Below are 24,656 nucleotides of genomic sequence, written 5' to 3'. Positions count from 1 at the left end.
TTTCCTTATAACTTTTCCAGAATTATATTGTTACAATTTTTTTTTTTTTTTTTTTTTTGAGACGGAGTCTCGCTCTGTCGCCCAGGCTGGAGTGCAGTGGCCGGATCTCGGCTCACTGCAAGCTCCACTTCCCGGGTTTACGCCATTCTCCTGCCTCAGCCTCCTGAGTAGCTGGGACTACAGGTGCCCGCCACCTCGCCCGGCTAGTTTTTTGTATTTTTTAGTAGAGACGGGGTTTCACCTTATTAGCCAGGATGGTCTCGATCTCCTGACCTCGTGATCCGCCCGTCTCGGCCTCCCAAAGTGCTGGGATTACAGGCTTGAGCCACCGCGCGCAGCCTACAATTTTTTTTTTAACTAAAACACTTTTTAAGATGTTGGTTTGCTTTTTACTGTTTTGTGAAATATCTTTTATCATAATCTTTATAGTATAGTTATATCATTCTAATCTTACGTTTACTGAATTCTAGAAAATTTGGAAAATACAGATTCATGTAAAAGTTAAAACAAAAATCACTTGTAATTTTTTTCTTTACCTTTTTTTCTTTGAAATGTTGTAATCTTGTTTTTTCTTTTTCTTTTTTTTTTTTTTTGAGGTGGAGTTTCACTCTTGTTGCCCAAGCTAGAGTGCAATGGTGTGATTTCGGCTTATAGCAACCTCCGCCTCCTGGGTTCAGTCGATTCCCCTGCCTCAGCCTCCCAACTGGCTGGGATTACAGGCATGTGCCACCATGCCCGGCTAATTTTTTTCTATTTTTAATAGAAACGAGGTTTCACCGTGTTATCCCCGCTGGTCTCGAACTTCTGACCTCAGGTGATCCCCCGCCTCAGCCTCCCAAAGTGCTGGGATTACAGGCATAAGCCACCATGCCCAACCATTCTTTCTAATATTTGTAATTTCATTATTTACATGCAACCAATCTTTTCACATATATTGTTACATATTTTCTTTTACACAACTGAATCGTGGTTTCAATACAGTTTTGTATCCTTTGGTAATTAACATTTCAGAAATATTTTTCTGAAATATTTAGTGTGATTCCATTTTTGTTAAAAAAAAAAAAAAATTGTACACCAGGTGTGGTGGCTCATACCTGTAAGCCCAGCCCTTTGGGAGGCTGAGGTGGGCTAATCATCTGAGCCCAGGAATTTGAAACAAGCTTGGGCAACATGGCAAGATCCGGTCTGTACAAAAAAATGAAAAAATTAGCTGGGCATGGTGTGCACCTGTAGTCCCAGCTACTCAGGAGGCTGAGATGGGAGGATCACCTGAGCCTCTGGGGTCAAGGCTGCAGTGAGCTATCATGATGCCACTGTACTCTAGTCTGGGCGACAGAGCGTGACTGTGTCTCAAAAAAAAAAAAAAAAATTTCATCTGCATTTAGGATTTTTAGAAAATCTCATCTAGTTAGAAGTACAAAAAATGAAGTTCTTATTTATTTATTTATTGAGATGGAGTCTCACTCTGTCACCCAGGCTGGAGTATAGTGGTGTGACCTCAGCTCACTGCAGCCTCTGCCTCCCGCATTCAAGGAATTCTCCTGCCTTAGCCTCCCAAGTAACTGGGACTACAGGCGCACACTGCCACGCCTGGCTAATTTTTTGTATTTTAGTAGAGACAGTTTCACCATGTTTCCCGGGCTGGTCTTAAACTCCTGAGGTCAGGCAGTCTGCTCGCCTTGGCCTCCCAAAGTGCTAGAATTACAGGCTTGAGCCACTGTGCCCGGCCAGTTCTGTTGTTTTAATTTCCATTTATTTATTGCAAAGTTTGAACTTTTTGTGGTAAGTAGATAAATTGTAGCAAATTAAATTCACAGGACCACCTGGAAAAGGATAAGATGAATACATTGGACATTTTGAGAATGGAGACTACGGAGAGAGAGAATCCAGAAGCTGAAACTGTATCTATGTAAGTATTCAGGAAATAGTAACAAAAAAGTAACTCTTAGGAATGATGGTAATAATTTGTTTTCTACTTAATAAGGTCTGAATTTAATTTTCAAGTGGCATACTTTAAGTTCGTTTTCAACCATAGGTGGTTTTGAAACATTAATAATACTCTCTCTGCTTGATATTCCTTCTATGAATTTTTTAAGTCTGTTGAGTTAGCCATTACATTTGAATGTTTATAATATGTGCTCCTGGATAATTTTATTTATAGTAAGAGATTTTAAAAGGGAATATTTAACTTGAAATGGAAATCTAAAATAGAATGTGAATCTGACTGGTGGATTCTGGGCTGTTCCAGGGGTTACCATTTATACCATGCTTTGGGACTAATCCCCTGGAGTTCTACAGTATTCTATAGTATCCTTAGTCAGGAGTAGTATTCTATGCTTGACAGATGTAGATTTTTCCAATTTTGTAATAAAATTCTATTTAAAAGTGCTTTTTCAAATGGGCTTTTCAGGATTTGTCTTTTTTTCTTTTTCCTTTTTTTTTGAGATGGAGTCTCGCTTTGTTGAGTAGTGGTGCAGTCTCTGCTCACTGCAGCCTTTGCCTCCCAGGTTCAAGTGATTCTCCTGCCTCAGCCTCCCAAGTAGCTGAGGTTACAGGCGCCCACCACCACGCCCGGCTAATTTTTATATTTTTAGTAGAGACAGATTTAACCATGTCGGCCAGGCTGATCTCGAACTCCTGACCTCAAATGATCCCCCCCGCCTTGGCCTCCCAAAGTGCTGGGATTGTAGGTGTGAGCCACCACGTCTGGGAGGATTATGTCTTTTCAGGAAACTTGTGAATTATTTCATATTCCACATGGTTTACTTATTCATGCCAGGGAGAAGGAAATTGGTGACTTCAAAATAAACATTGATTTTATTTCTTTGTGGTTCTAGGTTGGGTGAAAAAAATTGTCTGCAGGAAGAGAGTCAACTAAAGGCTTTAACACCTGCAAAAGTGAGGGGCCGATTGCAAAAGCCAAAGCCAAATGTAGGTAAAGCTGCTGGAAGAAAAGAAATTCTCATGTCACAGGAAGAAATTGGGGCCAATGTAGAAAAGAATGAAAATGAATCCCGTGCTGATAGAGATGTAAGTACTCTGATTCCTCCTCACATTTTTGTGAAGTACGTGAGCCTTAATGTAAGCTTCCCTTCACCCACATACATGCATGCATACATACATACATACATACATACATACATACACATGTTTATTTCTGACAGAGTCTCGCTCTGTCGCCCAGACTGGAATGCAGTGGCACGATCTTGGCTCACTGCAACCTCTGCCACCCAGGTTCAAGTGATTCTCCTACCTCAGCCACCTGAGATCGTGCCACTGCACTCTAGCCTGGGTGACAGAGCAAGACTCTGTCTCAAAAACAAAAAAATTCCCATGATCTATAATGTTTTTGTATTTTTAGTTGTGTGACTACAGGCGCACACCACCAGGTCTGGCTAATTTTTGTATTTTCAGTAGAGACAGGGTTTTGCCATATTGACCAGGCTGATCTCGAACTCCTGACCTCAGGTGATCCACCCGCCTCAGCCTCCCAAAGTGCTAGGATTACAGGCATGAGCCACTGTGCCCAACCCCTTTACCCCCTTTTAAAAACAGTTCTGCACAATTTGTGTGCATCATTTATTAAATTTGTGGTCAAAATGTTATAGCCAACAGCCTTGCTAGTTGTAAAGCCATTTTAGATTTTGGGCATTTACATGATAAATAATCTGTTTCACCTGACCTCATATTTGGACTTGCTTTTCCCTATCACTTAGTAGATGTTTGAATTAACCTTCTCTTTTGGAGAGATCATTACATATGTGAGTTTTAACATTGGCTTAAACGGCATAAAATGTTAAAAGCTCCCTATTAAGATACAATTCCAAGAACAAACACTGTGAATTTTGGATTATTTACATAGTCTTTGTGATACAGATAAAAGTTGGCATATTTTGAGATTTCAGTTTCTTACGTTTTAATTCCCATGGTCTGTAGACCAGGCATGTTGACCTATGCCTGTAATCCCAGCATTTTGGGAGGCTGAGGTGAGAGGATTGCTTGAGGCCAGGTGTCTGAAACCAGTCTGGGCAACATAGTGACACTCTGTTTCTACAAACAGTTTTTTTAATTAGCTGGGCTTAGTGGTGTGCTTCTATAGTTCCAGCTACTTGGGAGGCTGAGGCAGGAGGATCAGTTGAGTCCAGGAGTTCAAGCCTCCAGTGAGCTATCTATAATTATGCCATTGCACTCTAGCGTGGGTGACAGAGTGAGACCCAGTCTTAAAAAAACTCCAGCTGGGCGCAGTGGCTCACGCCTGTAATCCCAGCACTCTGGGAGGCCGAGACGGGCGGATCACGAGGTCAGGAGATCAAGACCATCCTGGCTAACATGGTGAAACCCTGTCTCTGCTAAAAATACAAAAAATTAGCTGGGCGTGGTGGTGGCACAGGTGGCAGCTGGTGCACCTGTAGTCCCAGCTACTCAGGAGGCTGAGGCAGGAGAATGGCGTGAACCTGGGAGGCGGAGCTTGCAGTGAGCCGAGATCGCGTCACTGCACTCTAGCCTGGGCAACGGAGCAAGACTCTGTCTCAAAAAAAAAAAAAAAATTCACGTGATCTATAATGCAATTGTAATAATCAAAATAATTCAGAAAAATAGACCCCACAGGGGTATTTCTAACAGATGAAACCAAGACAGTTAACTTGTTTTTTGACTGGGAGGAGAGGAATGGGACTTTGAGATATCCTAAAAGGAGTAGCTCTTGAAATTTTCTAAGATAGCTAAAGAAAATACATTAAAAGTATTTTAAAGTCACCATTTTATAATTTTGAATTTTTTTTACCATTTTATACTTAAATTGGACAACATTTTCAATGAAATCTGTTATGCCTCATTGTGAAACCTAAAACATTAGAAAAATGTGTTTGTTTTTAAGACTCAACACATGGAAGATCAATCATGTAAAGATTTTGAAGAGGAAGATGTCATATTACAACCTGAGAAAAATGATTCTTTTCAAAATGTGCAGCCAGATGAGCCCAAGGTTCTTAATCAATGTTTAAGGTAAGCATCATTTTGTTGATTATATCATCTTTGGATTTTGTAAGAAGTTTTAGAACTCGGCCGGGCGCGGTGGCTCAAGCCTGTAATCCCAGCACTTTGGGAGGCCGAGACGGGCGGATCACGAGGTCAGGAGATCGAGACCATCCTGGCTAACACGGCGAAACCCCGTCTCTACTAAAAATACAAAAAATTAGCTGGGCGAGGTGGCGGGCGCCTGTAGTCCCAACTACTCGGGAGGCTGAGGCAGGAGAATGGCGTGAACCCGGGAGGCGGAGCTTGCAGTGAGCTGAGATCCGGCCATTGCACTCCAGCCTGGGCGGCAGAGCGAGACTCCGTCTCAAAAAAAAAAAAAAAAAAAAAAAAGTTTTAGAACTCAATCAGTTTTTTAAAACAGAAGCAATTTAGATGGATTTTTTGTCTGCGTATCTAGTTATATAACATTTAAAAATATAACTTCACCTTTCAAGAAAGTTTATGTTGTAGGCTTTATGTGAATTTCTCAGATGGTTTGAAAAAAGCTTCTCATCATAAATTAGTACTTGAGTTAACATGAATAGCCTTATCACTTTATTTTATTTTATTTTACTTTTTATTTTTTGAGATGGAATTTCACTCTTATTGCCCAGGCTGGAGGACAGTCTTAGCACACTGCAACCACTGCCTCCCAGGTTCAGGTGATTCTCCTGCCTCAGCCTGCTGAGTAGCTGGGATTACAGGCGCCTGCCACCAAGCCCAGCTAATTTTTATATTTTTAGTAGAGACAGGGTTTCACCATGTTGGCCAGGCTGGTCTCGAACTCCTGACCTCAAGTGATCCACCTGCCTTGGCCTCCTAAAATGCTGGGGTTACAGATGTGACCCATCACGCCCAGTCAGCCTTGTCACTTAACATGCGTATTAAATTATATGTTTATGTTCAAATGTAAAATGCCACTTACTTTTAAAATATTTGTTTCTTTGGAATTAGATTGAGCACATATTGCTTTTATTTAAGATTTCTATATTTTGTTTAAAACTTATGTATAGAAACCCATACTGCTTATAGCCAAAGCCTTTTCTATTTTTTATTTCTTCCTTGGAGGGTACCAAGCCAGGCTGATGGAATTACTAGTATACTATTTCAACTTTTCATTTTGGAAATGTTTAAGGTGCGCAAAAGCGCAGTAGTGGACTCCCATATACCTGCTGTCCAGTTTCAATAATTAATATTTTACCAGTCTTTACATTTAAAGACTAGCCTATGCTATAATTTCTTACAGCTGTGTTAACCTGTTTAAATAGTACCTAGCTGGGCATGGCGGCTCGTGGCTATCTAGCTACATGGAAGGCCGAAGGAAGAGACTTGCTTGAGCCCAGGAATTAGAAGCTGCAGGGAGCTGTGATTGTGCCACTTTCCTCCAGCCAGGGCAGCAAAGTGAGACAGACTCCTGTCCCTCCAGAAAAGAAAAGTACCTAACCTGAGAGTGAAAGCTAGGTTTCCTGAACTACTTTAAACATCTTTATGGGAAGACAAAAAAATTTATTTATTTCTTGTTGCCTTCAATATTCCTTTGCTTCTTATTCCTCCCCACTGCCCCAATTATTTTACTAATGTGCACACAGTCTTTAGGTAGAAGTTTGTATGACTGCATTGCTTGTTACATATCTCTGATATGGATTTTAATTACAGATAGCTAACAAATTATTATTTTTATTTATATTTTTTCAGTTTAAGCTAGAGTCTTTTAATAGATACTGTGGCTAAGTAGAAAATTAAACTTTCCTGAATGGCCTCTGGGTTTTAGAATGCTGGTGGACATTGTAACTAATATTCAGTCTGATCTCAACAACTTTCCTCTCCATGGGTAGTGTCATTTCTGCTTTGTCATGTGATCTTTCTGGCCTTTGAATCTCTAAAATCTTCAAAAGCAATTCTAAGATTCTGTGTTTTATCAAATTATACACCTATCTATGTCTAGCAGAAAGTTTTCTCCCTCCCCTACTCCAAATATGTTGGCCTGTTCAAGATGCTATGTAAGAGAAAGAGATAGTAGGAAAACAGTCTCTTAAAGAATGCATTAAAAATTCTTTAGGCTGGGCATGGTGACTCACACCTATAATCCCAGCACTTTGGGAGGCTGATACAGGAGGATCACTTGAGGCCAGGAGCTCAAGACAAGCCTGGACAACATAGCAAGACCCCATCTCTATATAAAAAAGGTACTTTATTAGATAAATTAGTGAATATTTCTTTGAAATTTAATCTTCTAGGTTAATTTTGCATCTTATCTACTTCATATAAATATTTTAAGATTTTTGTCATGATTGGTGATGTTCCTTTGGAGGTTTATATATATATATATATATATTTGAAACATATATATACACACATTTATATGTTTGAAACACACGCAGACACACACTTCTTTTTAAAGACAGGGTCTTGCTCTTGCACCCAGGCTGGAGTACAGTGGCGCGATCATGGCTCACTGCAGCCTTGACCTCTTGGGCTCAATTGATCCTCTTGCCTCAGCCTCCCAAGTAGCTGGGACAACAGGTGCATGCCACCATGTCTGGCTAATTTTTAAATTTTTTGTAGAAACAGTGTTTTGCCATGTTGCCCAGGCTGATCTTGAACTCTTGGGCTGAAGGGATCCTCCTTCCTTGGCCTCCCAAAGTGCTGGGATTATAGGTGTGAGCCACTGCGCCTGGCCATGAATATTTTATAGATTCTTAAACTCTGTGTTTTAGAAAAACACATATGCAGACCTTAAAGCACATTTATAGTTCTGTGCTCATTCCATATCTTATTTTCTCCATTCGTGGTCCTCTTGCTTTGCCTTCCTTCTCAAATTTGTGATCTGAGGAAGGTTTGTAGATCCACTGCATATTTTGAGAAATAATCTAGTTCAATTTTATATCTGATATCCAGTCTCAGATACTGCCCTTCAGTTAATGCTGTACTTCTTTTGTTACTTAGAAACAATCTAATGCTTTGCTGGAATGGCAGTTTAAAAAATCTAAGCACATAGAATATAGTTACAACATTGCATATCTGTGTCTTACAATCTGAACTGATATTGAAATAATGAAATTATTAATAAAGCCTTTGCTTAAAGCATTTATGTGTTTAAATAATATGCCTGTTTTCAAAATGTGACTTTGTAAAGATAGTTTATCTCTTCCCATGATACCCAAACCAAGATTGCTAGCATAGTAATCTCACTAAAAGCTAGATGTTTCTGGATGGAGATGAAAAGTGTCATAAATCAGAAAATGGAATTCAGTCCATTCTGTACTAATCAAATTAAATTTCCTTCATCGATTGCTGTTAATTTTACATTTAACATTGTCAATTACTAACGTTAATGATGGATATAAACACTTAAGTTACGTAAACAAATACAACTTGAAAAGCAATCTTATTCCTAAGGACCTGTCTTATAGTATCAAAAATTGCATTATTGAAAACAGTTATTTCAGTGAGGAAGGATGGTTTAGGACCTAAGGAAGTTGAAACAAACAGTAGCAACAATAGCATACTTTTGTTTTTTTGTTTTTGTTTTGTTTTTTTTTTTTTGAGACAGAGTCTTGCTCTGTCGCCCAGGCTGGAGTGCAGTGGTATGATCTTGGCTCACTGCAACCTCCGCTTCGTGGGTTCCAGCTATTTTCCTGCCTCAGCCTCCTGTGTAGCTGAGATTACAGGCGTGCGCCACCATGCCCTGCTAATTTTTGTATTTTCAGTAGAGATAGTGTTTCACCATGTTGGCCAGGCTGGTCTCGAACTCTTGACCTCAAGTGATCCGCCTGTCTCAACCTTCCAAAATGCTGGGATTACAGGCTGAGCCACCATGCCCAGCCTAGAATACTTTTAAGTAAATCTTTTGCTTATTTGTTTTTGTTTTTGTTTGTTTGTTTTGAGACGGGATCTTGCTCTGTTGCTCAGTCTGGAGTGCAGTGGCATGATCATAGATTACTGCACTGTCATCCTTCCTGGGCTCAGGTGATCCTCCCACCTCAGCCTCCTGAATAGCTGGGACTACAGGTGCACGCTACCTCACCTTTTGGGTTTTGTTTTGTTTTTGTAGAGATGGGATTTCTACCAAAAACTCCTGGGGTCGAGCCATCTGCTTCAGCTTCCTGAAGTGCTGGGAGTACAGGCATGAGGCATCATGCCCCGCTCATCTTTTTTTAAGCTGTTGAATGTATAGTTACATACCTGTTCAGTCTGACATGGCTGAATAAATCTAATCTAGTGTTTCATTTGATCTAGCTTTTGCCCAATATTAATAACTTTTCCTTACCAGTCATATAAAAGCTCTTTCATTTATTTATGTGTTTATTGATTTCACCATCTATTATAATAAACAGAAAGCAAAACAAAAAGTGCTGCTGCTTTTCTGGAGAGCAAGGTGCTTGTTTTGGATAGTGATTGTGTGCCAAGTAGCATTCAGCAAACATTATTGTGTATTTAGTCTTTCCTTTTATTCTTTACTTATATTATGAAATAAGCTCTTAGAGAAACATGTGTATAGGAAATCTCATATAAAGTTGATTTTAAAAGGTGAGGAGGGCAGACCTCATTTGTAGTCCTAAGATTTAATCTTAGTCAAGTCATACTTGTATCCAGGTATTTGAGGTGGTCAGGTCTATTTTGGCAAAGCGTTTGTCTGTGTAAAAGATAGAAGGGATGAAGAGGTAGAAATAGCAGACATACATTAATCTGGCTCCAATGCAGGGAACTGGAGAGTCTTTCCCAGTCAGTATTTGCAAATGGTAGTGTGAATGACAATTGGAAAGAGATTATCAGGATCAAATAGCTTCTATACTGATTGACTTTACTAGGTATATATATTTAAACTTTTTGCTTTGATTTCAAAAGGTGGGATTTTTTTCTTTTAATTTGTAAATTTTACCCAGAGATTCCTAGGGCTTCCTTAATTTTTTTGAATTTGAGAGTTTTTGGTGTTTCTGTAGTGATTTCTCAAACATCATCTCTTTAGCAGGCAGTCTGGTTTAAAACTTGATTGTGTGCCCCTCCTTTTTTTTTTTTATAGCATTCAAGAGAATAATAAAGCAAATAAACTTAATCAAGTCCCAATTCTAAGGACTCGATTTCAGAAACCAAAGCCAAATATCGGAAGAGGAACCGGAAGGAGAGAAATTTCCTCAAAAGAAGAAGTACTAGAGAAGATTCTTGCCTCTGGGGAAATGACAGCAGCATTGAGAGAAACTGTAAGACTAGACACCTCACCAAAGGAGATGGTACCAGCAGAGATTAATACTACTAAAGAAATGCAGTCAGATTTAAAAGAAACTGGAAGAAGAGCCATTTCTCCCAGGGAGAAGATTCTAGATGTGATTGATGTCACCAGGGAAGTGGAGACAGGTTTGAAAGCAAGGGGAAGAGAGATTTGTTTAAGGGAGAAGACACCAGAGGTGATTGATGCCACTAAGGAAATAGACAAAGATTTGGAAGAAACTGGAAGAAGAGAAATACCCCCACATGAAAATGGCCCAGAGGAGGTCAAGCCTGTAGGTGAAATGGAGACAAATTTAAAAGCAACTGGAAATGAGAGTTCCCCAAGAGAGAAGACACCAGAGGTGATTGATGCCACTCAGGAAATAGACAAAGATTTGGAAGACACTGGAAAAAGAAAAATATCCCCAAAGGAAAATGGCCCAGAGGAGGTCAAGCCTGTAGATGAAATGGAGACAGATTTGAAAGCAACTGGAAGAGAGAGTTCCCCAAGAGAGAAGACACCAGAGGTGATTGATGCTACTGAGGAAATAGAGATAGATTTGGAAGAAACTGAAAGAGAACTATCCCCACAGGAAAATGGCCCAGAGGAGATCAAGCCTCTAGGTGAAATGGAGACGGATTTGAAAGCAGCTGGAAGAGAGAGTTCCCCAAGGGAGAAGACACCAGAGGTGACTGATACCACTGAGGAAATAGAGATAGATTTGGAAGAAACTGAAAGAGAAATATCCCCACAGGAAAATGGCCTAGAAGAGGTCAAGCCTGTAGGTAAAATGGAGACAGATTTGAAAGCAACTGGAAGGGAGATTTCCCCAAAGGAGAAGACACCAGAGGTGATTGATGCCACTGAGAAAATAGACAAAGATTTGGAAGAAACCGGAAGAAGAGAAATATCCCCAGAGGAAAATGGCCCAGAGGAGGTCAAGCCTGTAGATGAAATGGAGACAGATTTGAAAGCAACTGGAAGAGAGAGTTTCCCAAGGGAGAAGACACCAGAGGTGATTGATGCTGCTGAGGAAATAGAGATAGATGTGGAAGAAACTGAAAGAGAAATAGCCCCACAGGAAAGTGGCCCAGAGGAGGTCAGGCCTGTAGGTAAAATGGAGACAGATTTGAAAGAAATTAGAGAAGAAATTTCCCAAAGGGAAAAGGTGCTAGCGGAGATCAGTGCTGTAAGGGAAAAGGAGATTGATTTGAAAGAAACTGGAAAAAGAGACATTTCCATGATGAAGAAAGTATCAGGAAAGATGGCTGTCATTGAAGAAATGGGGACAGATATGAAAGAAACTGGAAGAGAAAATTTTAGAGAGAGAGGATCTGAAGAGATCTGTGTTACTGAGGAAAAGGTGGCAGAATTGAAAAAAACTGGAAAAACACACATTTCTCCAAGGGAAAATGAACTAGAGGAGACCAGTACCTCAAGACAAACTGAGACACATTTAATGCAGAGCGGTAGCAATGACTGCAGTGCTATGCCTTCGCTAGATATTAAAGTATGTATTTTTCTGTCCTTTAAAAGTTTTTTTGAATGCTTTTTTTCAGAGGAAAGTTACCAAAATAATTCCATGATTATTTTGTCCTTAAGTCCAACAGCACTTAAAAATCTCTAAAAGTCTAAAGTCTTTTGTAGCCCTAAGTTTCTGTGTTTCAGTGCCTTGAAGAAACTGTATGTTCTTTTTTAAAAAGATAACTTAGGCTGGGCACACCTCTAAACCCAACACTTTGGGAGGCCAAAATGGGAGGATTACTTGAGCCCAGGAGTTTGAGACCAGCCTGGGCAACATAGGGAGACCTTGTCTCTAAGAAAATAATAATAATAAATAAAATAAAATATAATGAGGTGCAAGCCTGTAGTCCCAGCTACTTGGGAGGCTAAGGTGAGAGGATTGCTTGAGCCCTGGAGGTTGAGGCTGCAGTGAGCTGTGATTGTGCCATTGTACTCCACCCTGGGTGACAGAGTGAGACCCTGTCTCAAAAAGAAATGAAAAAAAAAAAACTATTTTTAACTGAAAAAGTCACTATTATTATTGTTTTTTTCCTCTAAGTCAGACGGGCAAGGATCAAATTTTTCTTTTGGCTTAGGTTTGAGATCCCAAAAATGTTACTGTTCTTAATGTCATTTGAAGTAACTCTTTTAGGTAAAAGAATAGGAAATTAGACTGACTTAGTACTAACCCTAGCGTGAACACACATTATTTATTTTGGCCCCATCTGCATCTGCTTTTATTTCTTGCCCCCCCTGACTTCACTTCTAAAAGTTCTTTTTGTTTTTGCAAGTTACTTTGAAGTTCACAATCTTCTAACATTTTCAAGGACTTTTTTTTTTTTTTTCCTAACTTTTAAAAATAGGTAATGACATTTGTGGTTTGGAAAAGTAATAATGTGCAATGTTAAAAGGGTTTCCTGAATTCCTAGTTTTACCATTTGGAAATTAAATTTTCTTTAAAAATTAAAAACTTCTAAATTGTTAAAGGAAAGTGTTCAGAATTTAGTAGACTTTTGTTTTAAGTATATAAGATGTTTAAATAATCTTTTATTTGTGCTGATTTACTATGACTTTCTCTAGAACATTAGCAGTGAAGTACTGTTGATGATGCACACACCTGTAGAAGAAAAAAGAGATTCTGAAAAAGAAGTATCAAATCCCTTCAGTCATTTCAAGATTTCTTCACAGACTCTTGAATCTGATAAAACAGAAGTCCTGGGGATTCGATCTCCAGATGTTCCAGAGCCATTTTCAGATATTAATTTAAGGTACAAGTGTGTTTTTAAAGAAAAAGATACTAAGTTATAGTTGCAGATTCTGTTAAACTAAGTGAGGTTTCAAGGTATATCATATACAGGATAGTGTTAGAGATTTTAAGATAGTTTTGGGAAGACTGGGAGAGAGGATTGAGGTCACTCTGACAAGTCAGTTGTGAAAGTTACTGACATACAAAATTGTAACAGTCTTAAATCAATACAGGTTTGATAGACTTATGTTTTCTTTGTGCAGAGATGATATAATTCCTAGGCTCATACCTGGATTGTACCATTCATGGTTTTCAGGATCTGCCAGATAGTTCGATTTGTTTTCCTGTTAAGAATTAGAATTAGGCCAAGTATGGTGGCTCACACCTCTAATCGTAGCAATTTGGGAGGCTGAGTTGGGTGAATCCTTTAAGCCCAGGAGTTTGAGACCAGCCTGGGCAACAGGCTGTAGCAACCCCATCTCTACAAAAAATACAAAAACTAGCTGGGTGTAGTGGCACATGCCTGTAGTCCCAGCTACTTGGGAGACTCAGATGTGAGGATCACCTGAGCCTGCAGAGGTCAAGGCTGCAGTGAGGTATGATTGTGTCATTGCACTCCAGCCTGGGGGACAGAACAAGACCCTGTCTCCAAAAAAGAAAAAAAAAAAAAAAAATGTTTACTGCCAGTCTCTAAGGTTGTACTGAGACTGTGTTTCCCCTGCCCCTTCAGTTCATTCTAAAGCTTGATAATCCTTGTTCCAAAAGCAGATCTCTTCCTCAAGAACAGAAGTCACTTGAAATTAAACCAGCACCTTTTGTGAGGAGTCGATTCAAAAAACCAAAACCAAACTTAGCAAGAGCAGCTTTGAAGAGAGAGACTACAGAATCAGAAAAAAATATATATGGGAAGAAATCAGAAACCAAGAAAATGGAGACTATTGTGATGCAAGAAAATAATGAACAAGCTGATACTCTCCCTTCTCAACATGTGAGTGATATTTAAGATGGAAGTTCTGTGTGTGGGGTTTTGTTTTTGTTTTTGTTTTTGTTTTTTAATTATTAGGGCTAATAAAAGCACCTGGCATTAAAATTTTACAAATATTTCTGTGTAATTTTTGCTGCGTGTAATGTTGCTCCCATGCTTAATGTGCCTCATTGTTACACATAATTTGTGTAAGAATCTCAGATACCTGATAATGGGCAAGCGTGTTGTGGGAAAGCGTTTAGGAGGTCTGGGCTCTGGTTCCAGGTCTGGCTATGTGACCATTGACAAAACAGTTTTTCTTCATAGAAAAAATGACAGTAATAGGGGTTTTTTTAAATTTTTAAATTTTTTTTGAGTTGAAGTCTCACTCTGTTCCCAAGCTGGAGTGTAGTGGTGCAATCTTGGCTCACTGCAACCTCCACCTCCCGGGTTCAAGCGATTCTCCTGCCTCAGCCTCCTGAATGCTGGGACTACAGGCACGCGCCGCCATGCCCGGCTAATTTTTTTTTTTTTATTTTTAGTAGAGATGGGGTTCATGGCTGATCTCGAACTCCTGACCTCGTGATTCACCTGCTTTGGCCTCCCAAAGTGCTGGGATTACGCTGAGCCACGGCGCCTGGCGAGAATAATAGTTTTTTATTTCAGTCTGTTGTGTAGGTGAAATAAAGAGTTAAAAGATTGATTTGAGTTAAAGGTGATATTTTATTTACTTTATTAACTTGGTCCATAACAGATTAAAATTGTGAGAAATGAAATGAATAATTATAAACTGAATGTTTTCCACATATAAAGTCCTTTTTAGAATTAAAACTCTTACTTGACATCTTAAAACAGCTCAGTACTTTACTGTGCATCAACATTTGTACTTTTTCTCCTACACTTTTCTGATTGTAGAAATTTCAATTTGGAAAAATATATGTATTCTAAAAAGTGAAAGTCTTATAATGTCACATCCCTTTCCCCCAAGTTAATCATACAGTAATTTTGAATATATCCACTTATACTTTTTGGTCTTACAGTTTTAAAATAATAAAATGGGAAGGTATTTTTATTTTTTTCCAAAATGACATTAATATTTGCCTTCTGATTTTTCCACCTACAATATTGTGAGCTTCTTCTTAGATCAGTACAAAGAGATATATCTTCTTTTAAATGATTAGGTACTATTGCATTGTAAAGAAATTAAAATTTATTTATTCAGCCCCTAATGATAGATCTGTCTTATTTCTGATTTTTTGTTTGTCTTTTCCGGTGAGGGAGATGGTGCTTAAATTATTACAATAAATATTTTTGTGTGTATATTTGTACTTGTTGAGTATTTGTAAGATACATTTCTAGAAGTGGAATTGCTGGGAATTTAGAATTTTGGTATAGACAAACTTATTATTCTTTACAAAGATGATACCGGTTTATACTTGTACTAATGGAATAAGAAAGTTCTTATTTCCTTATACTTTTAGCAACCCTGAATGAAATTTTGTTTTCTACCTTTTAGGATGAAGCTTCCCTAATGATATCAAGAGAAAAAGACACATCAGGTCACAGGAATGAGGAGGCTGTGATATTGCCATGTACACAGACTGAAAAGAACCTTTCACCTTCAAATTCTTGTGAACCTAAAGAGGAGTCTCAGTCAGCACAAGCCCAGGAAAATGACTTAGTTGTTTCTGTGGGGTAAACAGTGATTTTCTTTGAAAATATAAAATAAGAGAGATACTTCTTTTAAATATTTCTCATTTTTATTGAGATATGTTAATTCATTTAAAAAGTGAACATAAAGAATATTGTTTTAATTTTATTGATATAGCCGACTGCCTAAAATATAATATCAGACTGAATTCAACACCACCTAATGGTTGCCTGCTTATCTGCATTGTCAGCTGTGTAAGAGCCTATACCAAGCAATGCATTTAAAAACTACAGGCTGAGCATCCCTAATAAAAAATTCTGAAATGCTCCACAATATAAAACTTTTTGAGAGCTGATGTGATGCTCAAAAGAAATGCTCAGTGGAGCATTTTGGATTTTCAAAGTAGGGATGCTCAACTGATAAGTATAATGCAAATATTTCCAAATCTAAAAAAATCTGAAATCTGAAACATTTCTGGTCCTAAGCATTTTGGATGAGGGCTGCTCAGCCTGTATGTATATGAGCTATATATATTCATTACCTTTTAAAAATCGGTGAAATACTCATAACATAAAATTTACCTTTTTAACTATTTTTTAATGTGCAGTGGGTTTAAGTGTATTCACATTATTGTCCCGTTGCCACCACCATTCATCTCTAGACTTTATTTTTCATCTTCGTAAAATGAAACTCTCTACCCATTAAATATTAACTTATTCTCCTCTTCTTCCAGCTCCTGGCAACCACCATTCTGTCTGTATATTTAGCTACTCTAGGCATATTATATAAGTTTATTACCTTTTGAGAATTGAAATAACTGTTTTCTTTTGTAAAGTAAGATGTTTATAATCAGAAAGCAATTTCCCTTTGATGGTACAAAGTATTTTTTAGAGCGTTTATTAGAGGAGATCCAAATTTTACATTTTTACATTAGTTTTCAACTTTTTACAGTCAAGTGCCCTGACTTTCTCCCTGTGCCCTTGTTTAGGACTAATAATATAAACACTTTCCAGCAAGAAACGAAGGAAAGTGTTATCCAAACTGCTCGACCAGTAAGGGGCCGACTTCAGAGACCAAGACCAAATGTAAGAAAGACAGGACAGAGGCAAATAGTAGACAAAGGTGACGCCAAAGGCATAATTAAGGAAGAAAGAACAATATTACAAAAAGATGAAACCGAAAAGAAAATCTTAACTGTGGTGAGTTATTGTTATGTAATTAAATTGAGCCTTTTAATGCATTTAAAATAAGTTACAGCTCAGACATGGCTTAGAAATACAGGCATCTGACACTTATTCTACTCAATGAATACAGTTTCCAGTTTTGTTTCAGATTTGCTCTTCTGGATTTTTTTTTTTAAGTGAAAAAGATGTATTTCTTTTCGAATTAATGAAGCTATTCATCGTAAAAGACAAAATAATATAATAAATACCACAGATCTTACTCTGAGATAACCACTGAAAACTTTTTGACATATCTTACTGGATCTATTTCCATGCACACATATGTACACACTTATGCAGATTTAAGCAATAAAGTCATTACATATTATAACTTCCTGTTACTCACTTAATACTATGTTAAGTGGCTTTCTGGATCAATAAATATGTTAGTTACATCATTTTTGCTGTATAACATGCTGTTTTGAATGACAGTTTAATCTCTTACTGATGGGACTTTTGGTATTAGGAAAAAAGTAAGTAGTGTAATGCCTAAAAATGTTCATTTTAGGTAGTTCTTATTTTTCTGTTTAGCAGTGCAAAGTCTGGATTTAAAATAATCTTTATTTGAACCAAAAAGCTCTTTTTTTAAAAAAAAATTAAACTTTTGTTTATTTTAAATTTCATAGCAGGTGACTATTATAGGTTTCAAAGTATTATGTAAACATATCATTGCAATAATCTTTGAAAATTTTCTCTGAACTAGGTATCCTTGTTTTGGCAACAGAATATGAACATTACATATCCAGTTTGAATCTAATTTTAAAGAATTAACCACCGATGGTGGTATGTGCCTGTAATCCCAGTTACTCAGGAGGTCGAGGAAGGAGGATCACTTGAGCCTAGGAGTTTGAGACCAGCCTGGGCAGTATGATGAGACTATCTTGAAATAAATAAAAATTTAAAAAAGAAAAGGGATTTTAGAAAACCAAATATCTTTCTTAATGATGGAAATATTTTAAGAGGTATATTCTGCTATAAAAATAACATACTAATATGATTTTGTCTTTTCAGTCAAATCCTCAAATTGAAACTGATATTGAAGTTCCCTCCTCCACAGTTTCAGAACACAGAATGTGTGAAAATCAAAGTCAGGTGATTCTTGTAGAAAACCTTCATATTAACAAAACAGATGAAACAATCAGGTGAGTTTGCTTTTAATGAGAAAAACATAAGACTTTTCAAAGATAAAGGTTATATATTTTTGCATAGTTGACTTTGTATATTAATAACTTCACATCTTGAAAATGTTAAAAGGATGAAGTAATAAATACTTTTGATACTAGAGTCTTTTAAATCTGCTTCTCGAATACTGTATGAATTGCATGGCTGTTCTCTTAAGTATATGATATTCTCTTAAGTATATGTAATTTCTCTGAAAAGTTTGACAAGCATCCTACTTCTTGGTACTGAAACTAAACTTTTAATATTAGTCAAAGATTCTTAAGTTCTTTGTATCTTTTTTAGAAATTCAGGCCAGGCGCAGTGGTTCACGCCTGTAATCCTAGCACTTTGGGAAACCAAGACGAGAGAATCGCTTGAGTCCAGGAGTTCAAGACCAGCCTGGGCAACATAGTGAGACCTCGTCTCTATAAAAATAACAAATACAAAATAAAAGATGTTTATAACCTAGTGACTAAAGTTCATTAATAGGTAGTGCTATAAAGTACTTACTGTATACTATATTTAGAGGTAACTGTATCAAAGCCAAATGGTAAGAATGATATCTTTTACATGAGATGAGCTAGTGGGATGAAGAAGTTTTAACATTACCACTTTTATTTATTACTTGCTATCTGCCTTATTATTATTGATATTAAAGCAAGATGTGTTCTTTAGTAAAAACGCCTTTCCTTTCTGTGTATAGTTCTTGGTCCATCTAATTTACCGTCTTTGTAACTAGAACATGTTTTAGTGAGGTATTTTTTAATTTTCCTCCAGGATGTTTTCAGCACTTAAGAATATACTTTAAATATTCAGCTTCCTTTAATTAGGTAGAGTGACTTTGGCTTTCTGGGAAATGCAGAGGAGATGTTATTGTATCCTTTTTTTACCCTCTCTAGTTGGGTGAAGCTAGAATTGGGGCATGTTAGGTCATCTGTCGAAACAGGTGCTATTGATTTATATTTTCTTTTATTATATTTACTTTTTGAGACAAGGTATCTCACTGTGTCGCCCAGGATGGAGTGCAGTGGTGCCGTCACAGCTCACTGCAGCCTCAACTTCCTGGGCTCAAGTGATCCTCCCACCTCAGCCACGAGTAGCTGGGACCACAGGTGCACACCATCATGCCTGGCTATTATTTTTGTATCTTTTTGTAGAGATGGGGTTTCAGCATGTTGCCCAGGCTGGTCCTGAACTCCTGAGCTCAAGTGATCCGCCTGTCTCGGCCTCCCAAAATCTTGGGATTACACAGTGAGCACCATGCCCGACCCCTGTTAATTTTAGATGCTTGAAGCAGTTTGCTTTCATTTAGACAAGTTTCTAATGTGAAGTTTTTATTTTAGTATGGATTACTTTTTTTTTTGGAGACAGAGTCTCAGAGGGCAGTGGCTGGATTGTGGCTCATTGCAACCTTGGCCTCCTAGATTCAAGCAATTCTTGTGCTTCAGCCTCCTGAGTAGTTGGGATTACAGGCACCTACCACCACACCCTACTAATTTTTGTATTTTTAGTAGAGACAGGGATTCACCATGTTGGCCAGCCTGGTCTGGAACTCCTGACCTCAGGTGATCCATCCACCTCAGCCTCCCAAAGTGCTGGGATTACAGGCATGAGCCACTGTGCCCAGTCTGGATTACTTTTCTTTCCAATATTACAGCCCCCACCCCCTGCCCCCGCTTTTTGTCTTAAAAAGCCTTACATTTTTTTTTTTTGGATGTATAATAGTTATACGTATTTTTGGACTACATGTAATATTTTGATACATTATACACAGTATATAATTATCAATCAGAGTAACTGGGATATCCATCACCGCATACATTTATCTTTATATTGGCAACATAATTTTCTAGCTATTTTGAAATAATACAATAAGTGATTGTTAACTATAATTTTCCTACTGTACTGTTGAATACCAGAACTTATTCCTTCTATCTAACTGTGTTTTTGTGCACACTAATCAGCTTCTCATTACTCCCTTCCCTCTTTCCTTCCTAGTCTCTGGTGAGCACCATTCTAATCCCTACCTCCATGAGATCCACTTTTTAAGCTGCTACATATGAGTGAGAATATGCAATATTTGTCTTTCTGTGCCTGGCTTATTTCACCTAACATAATGACCTCTAGTTCCATCTGTGTTGCTGTGAATGACAGGATTTCATTCTTTTTTATGGTTAAATAATATTCCATTGTATATATATATACCACACTTTCTCACTTTTTTTATTCATTTGTTGCTGGACACTTAGGTTGATACTATGTGTTGGCTATTGTGAATACCACTGCAGTAAACATGAGAGTTCAGATATCTCTTTGATACACTGATTTCCTTTCTTTTGGACATATACCTGGCAGTAGGATGGCTCAATCAAATGGTAGTTCTATTTTTAGTTTTTTGAGGAACTTTCATACTTTTTTCCATAATGGCATTCCTACTTTATATTCCCATGAACAGCATATGAGTTTTCCCCTTTCTACACATCCTGACCAGTATTTGTAATTTTTTGTCTTTTTAATAGTAGCCATTTTAACTGCAGTGAGATGATATCTCAGTGCCGTTTTGATTTGTGTTTCCCTGATGATTAATGATGTTGAACATTTTGTCAGACACCTGTTGGCCATTTGTATGTCTTTGAGAACTGTCTGTTTAGATCTTTTGCGTATTCTTTAATCAGATTATTTGTTTTTTGCTATTGAGTTGTTTTCGTTCCTTATATATTCTGGTCATTAACTTTTGTGAGATGGATAGTTGGGAATTTTTTTCTCCCATTCTGTAGGTTGTCTCTTCACTTTGTTGATTGTGTCCTGTGCTGTGCATTGAAAAGTCTTTCCATATTGCTTTTAAGATTAAGGCCAATTTTTATTTCACATTAATTTTAGGTTCCCTTACTAAGCCATTTTTTCAGTTTTTAAAACTGGATATTTTATTGAAAATTTTTTTACTAAAATTCATTACACTTATATTACAAATGCAATATTGGATTAGGTTTATGATTGATCCCAGAGCAATTTAACTCTGATAATGTCTAGGAAACATTACAAATGAATTTGTTTACATCATTCACTTCTCCTAATTACTAACTATGGGATTATTTTCTATGTATAATCCCTTTTTGATCTTAAAGAATTATAGAATTTTGGCCGGGTGCAGTGGCTTACGCCTGTAATCCCAACACTTTGGGAGGCTGAGGCGGGCAGATCACAGGGTCAGGAGATCGAGACCATACTGGCTAACACGGTGAAACCCCGTCTCTACTAAAAATACAGAAAATTAGCCGGGAGTGACGGAGTGTGCCGGTGGTCTGAGCTACTCCGGAGGCTGAGGCAGGAGAATGGTGTGAACCCGGGAGGAGGAGCTTGCAGTGAGCCGAGATCGTGCCCCTGCACTCCAGCCTGGGCGACAGAGCGACACTCCATCTCAAAAAAAAAAAAAAAAAAAAATTAGAATTTTACCACTGAAAATAACCTTACATACTCATTTATTCCACAAACGTTTTAGTGTCTGCTGTGTGCCAGGCGTTGTTCTAAGTGCTGATGATATACGAATGAACAAAGAAAAAAATGCTGTTACTGTGGAGTTCATATTCTAATTGAGAAACAGATTATATAAACAAGAGAAATAAGTTGAATAAATAAGTGATAAATAAGTAGAGAAAAATAAAGTTTTGAGTAGGGGGTATTGTGATTGGGGATTCAATTTTTAATCAGCAGTGACCAGAGAAAGCATCACTGAAAGGGTGCATTGAAGGCCGGGTGCGGTGACTTACGTCTGTTATCCCAGCACTTTGGGAGGCTGAGGCGGGTGGATCACCTGAGGTTGGGAGTTTGAGACCAGCCTGACCAACATAGAGAAACCCCATCTCTACTAAAAATACAAAATTAGCCAGGCGTGGTGGTGTATGCCTGTCTGTAATCCCAGCTACTTGGGAGGCTGAGGCAGGAGAATCACTTGAACCCAGGAGGCGGAGGTTGCAGTGAGCCGAGATCGTGCCATTGCACTGCAGCCTGGGTGACAAGAGCAGAAGTCACTCTAAAAATAAAAAGGATGCATTGAAAAGAAGTGAAGGGCCAGCTGTGGTGGCTCATGCCTATAATCCTAGCATTTAGGGAGGCCGAGATGGGCAGATCAGTTGAGCTCAGGAGTTCGAGACCAGCCTGGCCAACATGGCAAAACCTTGTCTCTACAAAAAAAATACAAAAATTAGCCAAGTGGGGTGCTGTGCACCTTTAAGAACAAAAGAAAGAAGTAAAGGAGTATGTTGAGTCTAGGGGATGTCCTGGGGAAGAGGAAACAATTCAAAGCACTAAGGCAAGAGGAGAGTATGCTGGCATGCTTGGGGAACAGCAAAGAGGCCAACGTAGGACAGAGTGCAAAAGAGGAAGAATAGTAGATGTATGAGAGGTAAAGGCTGAGGATAGAGATGGATAGATTATATAGGGCAATTGCAAGGATTTTGATTTTTACTCCAAGTGAGCCTTTAAAACACTAGTGACCTTGAGGGCAGCCTTCCCTAATGCTTTCATTTATAATTGACTAAATAGATCTAGAGTGCTTAAGTGACTTACACAAAGTAATATTGGCAGTTTAGCTTTTTTTTTTTTTTTTTTTTTTGAGACAGAGTCTTGTTCTGTCGCCCAGGCTGGAGTGCAGTAGCAGTCATGGCTCACTGTAGCTTCAATCTCCCAGACTCAAGTGATTCTCTTGCCTCAGCTTCCCAAGTAGCTGGGACTGCAGGTGTGTACCGCCACACCTGGCTATTTTTTTATTTCTTGTGGAGACAGGGTTTCACCATGTCACCCAGGCTGGTCTTGAACTCCTGGGCTCAAGTGATCGTCCTGCTTTGGCCTCCCAGAATGCTGGGATTACAGGCATGAGTTGCTGTGCCTGGCCAAGCAGTTTAGTTTTCAAGATTTATAACTTTCAGACTAGCAGATTCTGCAGTTACATAGGCAGTGTTTCTTGAAACAAACTTTCTGTGTTTCAGATTATTTTATGCTTAGCCTTTGTATTTCTTGATGAGAGAGATCTGACTTTAAAACTTCCTGTATGGGGCCAGGAGTGGTGGCTCACATCTGGAATCCCAGCACTTTGGGAGGCTGAGGTGGGTGGATCACGAGGTCAGGAGATCAAGACCATCCTGGCTAACACAGTGAAACCCTGTCTCTACTAAAAATACAAAAAATTAGCCGGGTGTGGTGGCGGGTGCCTGTAGTCCCAGCTGCTCGGGAGGCTGAGGTAGGAGAATGGCATGAACCTGGGAGGCGGGGCTTGCAGTAAGCTGAGATTGCGCCACTGCACTCCAGCCTGGGCAACAGAGCGAGACTCCATCTCAAAAAACAAAAACAAAAACAAAAATTCCTGTATGGAAACCTGTCACGCCCGTTGTCCCCCACTTTTTTTTTAACCTTTTCTAGTTCGTGAAGTATATTTCAGCTGTTAGCCATACAGTAATTGAAAGTAACTATCTCTGTATAGTTTTTGTTTGTGTGTTTGAGATGGAGTCTTGCTCTGTTGCCCAGGCTGGAGTGCATTGCGTGATCTTGGCTCACTACAACCTCCGTCTTCTGGGTTCAAGTGATTCTCCTGCCTCAGCCTCTTGAGTAGCTGGGATTGTAGGTACCTGCAACCATGCCTGGCTAATTTTTGTATTTTTAGTAGAGAAGGGGTCTCACCATGTGGCTAGGCTGGTCTTGAACTCCTGACCTCAAATAATCCATCTGCCTCAGTTTACCAAAGGGCTGGTATAGGCATGAACTAGTGCGCCTGGCCTCTCTCTGTATAGTTTTACAGTTAGTTTATTCTTAGGTTCAGCATCTTGTAGGTTGTTTTTTTGTTTTGTTTTGTGTTTTTGAGACAGAGTTATGCTCTTGTCGCCAGGCTGAAGTTCACTGGCATGATCTTGGCTCGCTGCAACCTCCATCTTCCAGGTTCAAGCAATACTCGTGCCTCAGCCTCCTGAGTAGCTGGGATTACAGGCGCCTGCCACCACACCCAGCTAATTTTTGTATTTTCAGTAGAGATTGTGTTTTACCATGTTGGCCAGGCTGGTCTTGAACTCCTGACCTCAAGTGACCCACCTGCCTTGGCCTCCCAAAGTGCTGGGATTACAGGTTTGAGCCACCACACCCAGCCAATTTGGCGTTTTGTTGTCCCTTTTGACTTCAGTAGCACATTGGGCTTATTTATATTTTATTCTTAAATACCTCTGCAGAATCACATTTGATTGTAAATAGCTTATACTTAAATATGATTTGTTTTCCCATATAATTAGTCTACATTAGCCAGCATTGTAACCTTGTTAGAATTTCCTGTGAACCTCCGTGTTGTTTACTGCCAGAAGAATGTAGGAGGGTTAGTACATTTGGAAATGTGGTAACTACTCCTAGGTAATTTTTATTTAGGAATATTGCTTAAGATTAGTTTTTAGGCCAGGCGTGGTGGCTCACGCCTGTAATCCCAGCACTTTGGGAGGCTGAGGCAGGTGGATCACCTGAGGTTGGGAGTTTGAGACCAGTCTGGCCAACATGGTGAAACCCCATCTCTACTAAAAATAGAAAAATTGACCAGTCATAGTGGCGCATGCCTTTAATCCCAGCTACTCGGGAGGCTGAGGTAGGAGAATCGCTTGAACCTGGAGGTGGAGGTTGGGGTGAGCTGAGATGGCACCATTGCACTTCAGCCT

At 38.7% G+C, this 24,656-nt stretch overlaps 1 protein-coding gene across 7 annotated transcripts in view; it reads left to right on the top strand.

Moving 5' to 3' along the window:
• The window catches only part of LOC105475183 (BDP1 general transcription factor IIIB subunit), a 115,178-nt gene that overhangs the window by 46,287 nt on the left and 44,235 nt on the right, over window positions 1-24,656 (top strand). For 6 of the 7 annotated variants that reach the window (XR_011624935.1, XR_011624937.1, XR_011624936.1 and 3 more), the window contains exons 14-22: window positions 1,818-1,909; window positions 2,838-3,030; window positions 4,877-5,004; window positions 10,040-11,735; window positions 12,809-12,996; window positions 13,740-13,962; window positions 15,455-15,633; window positions 16,578-16,788; window positions 17,824-17,954. Coding sequence is in view for 3 of the 7 variants with exons in the window: in XM_071098832.1 (XP_070954933.1) it covers window positions 1,818-1,909; window positions 2,838-3,030; window positions 4,877-5,004; window positions 10,040-11,735; window positions 12,809-12,996; window positions 13,740-13,962; window positions 15,455-15,633; window positions 16,578-16,788; window positions 17,824-17,954 (3,041 nt within the window). In the remaining 4 variants the exon portion in view is untranslated. The remainder of the gene's footprint in view (window positions 1-1,817; window positions 1,910-2,837; window positions 3,031-4,876; window positions 5,005-10,039; window positions 11,736-12,808; window positions 12,997-13,739; window positions 13,963-15,454; window positions 15,634-16,577; window positions 16,789-17,823; window positions 17,955-24,656) is intronic. The other variant, XM_071098831.1, reaches the window with a different exon arrangement.

Source organism: Macaca nemestrina, chromosome 6 (genome assembly GCF_043159975.1).
Source record: "Macaca nemestrina isolate mMacNem1 chromosome 6, mMacNem.hap1, whole genome shotgun sequence".
NCBI lineage: Eukaryota > Metazoa > Chordata > Mammalia > Primates > Cercopithecidae > Macaca > Macaca nemestrina.
Note: the sequence above shows the minus strand (reverse complement) of the source record. Positions and strands in the feature narration are given on the sequence as shown.